Source organism: Microtus ochrogaster, chromosome 19 (genome assembly GCF_000317375.1).
Source record: "Microtus ochrogaster isolate Prairie Vole_2 chromosome 19, MicOch1.0, whole genome shotgun sequence".
Taxonomy (NCBI): Eukaryota; Metazoa; Chordata; class Mammalia; order Rodentia; family Cricetidae; genus Microtus; species Microtus ochrogaster.
Genome location: NC_022021.1, coordinates 30,351,956 through 30,359,577, shown reverse-complemented (window position 1 = coordinate 30,359,577; position 7,622 = coordinate 30,351,956). Strand labels below are relative to the sequence as shown.

General features: G+C 46.2%; 1 protein-coding gene across 6 annotated transcripts in view; it reads right to left on the bottom strand.

The window, feature by feature from the left end:
* Prlr (prolactin receptor) overlaps positions 1-7,622 on the bottom strand; it is a 175,270-nt gene that overhangs the window by 33,805 nt on the left and 133,843 nt on the right. For all 6 annotated transcript variants that reach the window (XM_005356623.3, XM_005356622.3, XM_013349745.2 and 3 more), the window contains one exon: positions 3,315-3,424. In XM_005356623.3, coding sequence (XP_005356680.1) covers positions 3,315-3,381 — 67 coding nt within the window. In that variant the 5' untranslated portion in view covers positions 3,382-3,424. The remainder of the gene's footprint in view (positions 1-3,314; positions 3,425-7,622) is intronic.

Below are 7,622 nucleotides of genomic sequence, written 5' to 3'. Positions count from 1 at the left end.
TTTCATGTTGTTTTTCAGATTATTGGGTGAATTCTTGCCTTGGCTACTGCCCATCTCCTCCTATAGATGCTATCTAATGGGTCTTTTAACACCGGATCAGGTTTCCCTGCTGGCCAGGGGCTCTTCTTACAAAATGCCCTCGCTCTGTTTCCTGGCTCCTGCCGAGGGCCAAGATCCCTCTCACCCCTCAAAAGGTTCTTCAGGAACAGGACCTGGCTCCTCGTTCACCAGGGACCTCGCCAACAAAAGGGCTATTACTCTGCAGGCCAGCCACCAAAACAGAGAAACTGCCGCTGCCCTCTGCCCTCTGCCCTGAGCTCCCGACCCAGCGCCCAAACAGGCTAAACTGAGTGATCGGGCAGCCCCATGGAAGGGAGGGGGAGTGAAGGAGGCCCCTGGGGGCAAGCTGGGATGGATCAGGGAGACAGAGGAGGAGCAGCCCCAGCAGAGGTTACCTGCCCTCGCAGACTAACGGGGGGGGGGCGGTCAAGGGGGCCGGGGAATGCCCCTGCTCCGTTTCCTGTGTCCCTGCACGGGCCCAGAACACTCTCCCCACTCAGGAGGGTCTTCAGGGGCGGGACCAGGCTCCCCGTTCACCCTTGGACCTTGCCAATAAAAGGTCTACCACTCTGCAGGCCAGGCCCCAAAAAACCTACTTGATTTAGTGGTAGTGGGGCGTTCTGCTCTCAGTCTGGGCTTCACTGTTTCATGCTTGGACTATCCCGCACCTGCCGCCGGGGCCTCCACTAGCTGCTCTTGCTGAGGACCTGGTTTGATTCCTAGCAGCCATATGGCAGCTTGCAACCACCAGTTCCATTTCCAGGGGATCTAATACCCTCTTCTGGCCTCCACAGGCACCGCATGCAAGTTGTGACACATGCTGGTCCGTGGCTCTGCTGGCTTCCTACAGCTGCTCCCAGCGCCACTCCAGTCAGTAGGCTCCCTGCCCCGCCCCTGCCCCCGCACGCCCCGCCCCCGGCACCACCGGCCCCTATTCTTATTTTCTGATTCTTGATTTTTAGTCTCCTTTTGAATTTACGCCCCACCGCCTCTTTCTTGGAATCCCCCATTTTGGTTCTTTCTGTGAGTAGGTGACCTCAAACTTCCTTGCGTTTCTGTGGATCTTCAGGAAAAGGGTAGTAGGCTAGGGGGTAGTAGAGCAAGGGGTAGTAGAGCGGGTGGTCCCCCTCTAAGTGGAGAGCGACCATGGTTAGATAAGGCACATCACCACTGTCAGCGCCAGAAGTGGGAAGATCTGCAGGAGGTGATGTGGCCGAGGGGATGAGAGTTTTCACCAGCTTAATCTCCAAAGCTCTTGGCAAGCTGGTCTCCAACTCTCTTGCTTGGCTCTTATGTTGAAAGAGGAACAGAATAGCCTTGGGATTTTGCCATGATGCTGTTGGTTTGGGAGGCCAACCACAACTCACATTATATCTACTTTTCCTATTTTTTTTGCCCTACATAAAGACTTAATGCTAAATTCAGGAGTAGAAAGATTTTTTTTTTTTCAGAGGTTGGCATTAGTAGCTCTGGGGTCTTTTATATCTTTTCCACATTTATTCAATCTTTCAGATAGGCCCTCAGGATGGAACGTTATTTAGCTCAGGAGAGCAGGTTGTGAAGATCATGGCAAAGGGATCACGGGCGAGGAAAGGGGTCTGTATACAATCTATCCAGGGAGGGGAATTTAATGGGTGTTCTACCGTGGTAAACTGGATGGGGTCATGGGAAGAAGGCTGGCCCGTCAGTGGTGACAGAGTGCCACAGTAGCTCACAGAATTGCCGAAAAGAATCTGTGTGAGTTTTGTGTGTCTATCAGTTTGGAGGACTGCCTAGTGATGTTGGGAATCATTGCAAAAATACAAGCTTTCTTTTTCTGGTTCGTTTCTGTCGTGCATGAGGAGAAACATGTAATGTAGAGAGAAATATTCATTTAACAAAACTTCCAAACTATCAGGGCATGGTGGTGCCTGTCATTAATCCCAGTACTCAGAATCAGAAGCAGGTGGATTTCTGAGTTTGAGGCCAGCCTGCTCTACAAAGAGAGCTCTAGGATAGCCAGGGCTATACAGAGAACTCCTATCTTGAAGAAAAAAAAAAACAAGCCAATCAGACACCAAACGCTAAACAAACAAGCAAAAAAAACCAACTCCTACTGCTGCCAGTCTTCAAACTGTGGCTCAATAATGGGTCTACTTGAAGCTGGTCAGGGCCGCTGCTGATTATTTGAGTACTCGAGTTTCTTTTATGGGCTAGCAAGATTTTTGCTTCTCTTCCCCTCTTTCTCTTTCTCCCCCTCTCTTTCCTCCCTCTGAGCTTATCTCTTCTACATTTTTTACTTGCTATTAATAACACTTTTAGGAAACGCGAGGGAAAAAGTCAAGGTTGTGAAATTACAACCACTCAAATGTTATTTTCATGCCCCTTGAGGAAACAAACTTCATGGATTATCTCAGTGAACAGACACAAGGGATATTATACAAGTCCAAGAAATGCAGAGACTTGCTTGCATAAACTCCACATCAGAAATAAGCATACACATAATGCATTGCACCCATAGGAAATATATCCAGAGAGAAATACATGCATGCAAGGGCATGATGACGGCAACATACACTGGTATGCATAACACAACAATAAACATATATGTAAATACACAGAGGTTCCTCATTGCCGTCCACACACACATACATACACAGAGAGAGAAGAATTTGTAATTAGGTACTATACATAGCCGGTGTGTACACAGGTGCATTCAGAAGCACTCCCCCCACCCCCGAAGTACGTAGAAGTAGATGTGGAAACCTATGCAGACAATCACACATCTTCCTGTTAGCTGTGGCTTTTGTTTCTCTTATTAGCACACATAGGTTATGCCTGTTTTCCACCTTGTCATGCAATCGCTTGCGAGCTCTTATAGTTTTTCAAAGGTCTTTTCACATACGTGATTTCATCTGAAGCTTGTGAGCTATCCCTATCCTCCCTCGGAGAAATCAAAAACAGAGAGGCAGACAGGTGGTTCGAATCACACAGCTAGTAACTATCCCCTGGATGGGAGTTCAGTTCCCACATCCCCCGCGCCCTTTCAGTCTACTCTCAAACGGGGAATGGGAGAGAGGGAGCACACTGATGAGATTTTGCATTAATTTTAACACAGAAATGTGGCAAACAATTTAGTAGCAGCAAATGACACGAACATTTTCATTTCTCATAACTGCATTGCAACAGATCGAGACAGCCTTTTCACCCCCCCCCTCCGCCCCTCGCCACCCCTAAGCACTCCAGGCAAGGAGAGTGAGAACTGAGTCTCTTACCATTCAGAAGGCTGATGTTGAGAAAAAGTAGGATGAAAGCAAGGACAGATGTCATGTTTTCCTGCATGTTGGCCCCTGTTTCTTGCTACAGGCAATGTATCAGAGGCTCCCTGGAAGAGAAAACATCGGGTAGCATTTGTTAAATTACAGCCCGTCAGGCACACTTTACTCTGGGTGCTGGCAACCGATTCTTGTTCCTTGCTTGATGTGACCGACAAAAACAGCGGGAAGAGAGCGTAGGAAAATGTAACATGGGATGGCTGGGTTAAGAAGCACTGATTCCCACATGCTGGCAAGGATTTCACCACAAGAGGGCGTCAGACAACAATGCAGGGAGCTCACAGGAAATCAAAACTGTGGGCTTTGGATTTGTTTTGGTTTTGTTTTCTGCACTCACCGAAGTTATTTTGTTTCCAAGCCATCCTTCAGGTGGCTAATAGCACATCACCCATTTATGTAACATAGATTGTGTGCCCTGCAAGAGAGCCATTCAAGGAGGGTTCTGGCTCCGGTACTCTGAGATACTGCCAGACTGGGAGGGTCCGGGTGGAGGTTCCTGTCTAAGGTCAGGCTGAGAGGGTTCTGGAAGTCTCCAGGGATTTGGCTATGGCTATGAAGCAAACCTCATAATGAATTTTAGTGACCCTCCATGTGGCTTCTTTCTCCCTTCGGTAAAGCCCCATAAGAGACAATGAACTCCAGTTCAAATCTCTCGGGTTCAGAGTAATAAGTCAATTTTGAACCTGCGGGGCTTGAGAGTTTTGAGCAATTTATTATTAATATTATTATTTTTACTCTTGGAACAGTTTTCAAAGCCTCTTATGTTCCTTCCTTAAAACATTCTTATGAACTTTTTTTTTAAAAAGCTCATTAGTCTTATTAGACTTCAAACATCACTCAGAAAACAATAGATTTGATGAGCTACGTGTAAATTTCCAGAAACACATGGTTTTAATCTCCCTTTAAATTTTATTTTTAAATCAAGGGAAGAATATCTAGGAGGCAAAGTTGCCCGTGTTAGGCCATGTGAAGAATTGCTTGATGGGTCCCTAAGGGAGCAGAATTTGTCTATTCCTCCTGGTCTGGAAAGCCCTCTATCTGAAAAACACTTATTACTCAATGGGCAACTTTTTGGAGGTGTTTTTACACCTGCCACTACTGCTTGTGGCATCACTCAGATATAGACATTTTAGTGACACTGGAAGGTTGCGGTGTGCTGGCACCAACAAGTTGTGCCCTTACATTGAAGACTGTGGTTCAGAGCTTTGCTGACCCATTAACGGGCCCAGCAAAGTGCTGGAGACCTCTCGCTTGCTTTGCCTGGATCCCTTTACCCTCCCTAAGTAGCACATTTTCAATCCAACCTGCTTCTTTTAATTTCTTGGGGATCGTTTCTTTAAACCAAGTGGTCAAAGGCTTCTAATGGGTTTTAAATGATGCCCTTATAGTCCAGGCGCTGGGCTGAGCCATCACTTGAATTTAATTTTGTCCTTTCTGTGGCCCCGTAAGTAGATGCTGCTTACCACCTCCCACCCCATCTTAACAGATATGGAAAATGAATATAGAGAAACAGCTTAATAGGCGGCCGATCACATGCTAACAGGAGAGCAATCTGGCAAATCCCAGAGCATCTGAGAATCATGATTTGGGGGATATCTGTGATAAATAGCAAAATTGCCCCTTTCTACAGGACAGATGCATGAGGCAGGCACAATTGATCTGTGGAGAGAAGTGGGCCAAGACCTGGGTGAGCTGGAGCCGGAGAGCCAGAGCAGACTTGAGGCTATCTCAGAGGCGGCTCTCCTTCTGGTTAATGGTCTCCAGTATTGATCTGTCTCAGCTCCCTGCGCATCCTCATCCTGGCCCTCTTAGACACTCAGCCTGGCTTGGAAGTGGGTTTTCTTCTCCCTGGCTGAAGACGTTCTATAATATCCCTTTATGGAGACTGCCTTACTCCTATGGGCATCACATAAACAACACCTGAGATCACCATGCTGTAAATCCCCCATCGTGGGTGAGGCCAGAGAGCTCTGCCAGGCAGGGCTTCCCGCCTGCTTTGCAAATGAAACACTAGCACAGGAATCAGGGTAAGCAGAGGCGGGAGTGGATTTAGTTATTTGTTTGTATCTCCTCTTCTGCTGGTGCAGGATCCAAGAAACTTCTAATTTAAGTTCCTCCTTTTAAAAATGCTATCAGAAACCCCTCTAGGCACATGTAAAACAACTTTCTCTTACGATTTCCTGAGACATGCTGGAATCTGGTCACACCCATGCATTTTCCAGTGCCCTAAGCCGCCTGTGCCAAGGAATTGGACATGTTCCTAACGTGTTTTGAACAATGACTTCCCAACTCATTCTCCGTCTTACAGTCTCTGACACAGTAGCCAAGGTGTGGCAAGCGAACTTTCAGAGGAAAATAGAATGGCAAATGTTCACCCTAAGTGGGGTGATGCTAAATGTTAACCCTGGTCAATGGTATGCAGTACTTTTGTCCTACCATAGAGCATGCCTCTTGCTGATCCAAACACCAGTCTTTGTGGTGAGCAGACCCTAGCCTAGGGAGAGTTTTAGTCTTATCTCTCTGAATCAGTTCTCCACTGCAAGAAGAGCCTGGTCAAAAGCAGACATGACCTTTGTTATTAACCACGCCATTTGGGGCTGGGATACTGAGGCCTCAACTTTATATTTGGATCCAAATATTTGGAACCTAGTTAGCAAAAAGTCAGCCTTGCATACTCAGCCCAAGGATAGTTGTCTGAGGATCCACACAGCACCAACTCTCTAAACGTGACTGTGGTGGAGAAGTGAAAAGTCTCCACCTATGAGCAGGTTTACGCTGAGTTCCACACTTCCATCTGCTTTGTCCATGACTGTCTGATTTGGCTTCTTCTGATTCCTCAGACTCTGCCATTTCCAGGCCCTTTTTATCAAGTTGTTCAGACTCTCCCTGTGCTCCATCCTGCTGTGGCACAAATGGCAAGGGGACTCCTTAACCCTTTTCTCCCTAGGGCTGCTTTTGTCTCAACTATGGTCTTATTTAGACCTACTCTTTCCAAAGGCCCCTCTTTATTACTGTTTTCTAGCAAGCCAACCCTCTTCTTCAGAGGCTAACAGCTGAGGTTGCAACTTAATGGTTTGTAATCTATGCAGTTCATTCTTTTGGGAAACTAGAATGACTCCCTAGATGGAAAACCAGTCAGGGTCCCATGGTCTTGGTTAGTGCTCCCACCCACATCATGGAAGGCATACCACGGGAGAGGAGGCAGTATGACCATGCAGTGTTAAATAGGCCAGATATGAACTCTCACGAGATCACCGCCTAATGTTGCCATTCATCTTTTTTCCTTAGACTTCCTCTGGGTGCACTGGTCCTCCTACTCTTTGAGATAATCAATCACAAGTCCAAAGTCTCAGCTCTCTCATGGTGTTGGGTATTAGGAGATTCCTACAGTTTCTGCTCTATCCTGCTTTTCTGTCCCTGTGGTCTCAGCTTCCTTAACCAGAGAAATGAACCCAACAGGCTCGGTAGAGACTGTGAGGATTTTCTTTGCTTTTATAAACCCAATTCTTGATGGACAAGCCAATTCAAGACTTACTTTAAGGAGTCAGCCTCAAAAATTCTGCAGTACGCTATCACCAAGTGAACAGATCTATGCTACCATCTGAGTTGCAAAAGAACACAGAAAGTAGCCTGAAAATAGAACTGGTGGCTCCTCCTACTCTCTACCTACGCCAGCAGGACTTTCCTGGCTTCTATCATATGATTATTCCCGCCAACTTTATGTAATAGAATTGTACCACAAGCATTGTAGGGGTGTGTGTGTCTGACTCCTGTCATCCCACGTTGTTGCATGATATATTTTGGTTGTTGTGTGTAGTTTCACATCATTTATTTTCATTTCATTTCATTGAATGAAATACTATAATTTCTTCATTAATTCTACAGTTGGATGTTTGGGTTGTTTCTGTTTTTTTTTGGGGGGGGAGGCAAACTTTAAAAATTCTTTGAGAATTTCCTATATGCATATAGTGTATTTTGATCAAATGTGCCTCCCCTCTTTTCCCTCCAATTTATCACCTATCCCCTCTGCCACTATTCCTCCTGAATTTCATGTGACTTTTTTTTTTTAAACTCACAGAGTCCACTTAGTGCTGGCTGTACATGCATGCATGGTTTTGTGACAACCTGCAGGAACACATTCAGTTTTCTTCAGGGGTCACTAGCACTCTCTCATCCAACAGTCAGGGCCATTATTTTTTTTAATTTATTTATTTATTAAAGATTTCTGTCTCTTCCCCATCACCGCCT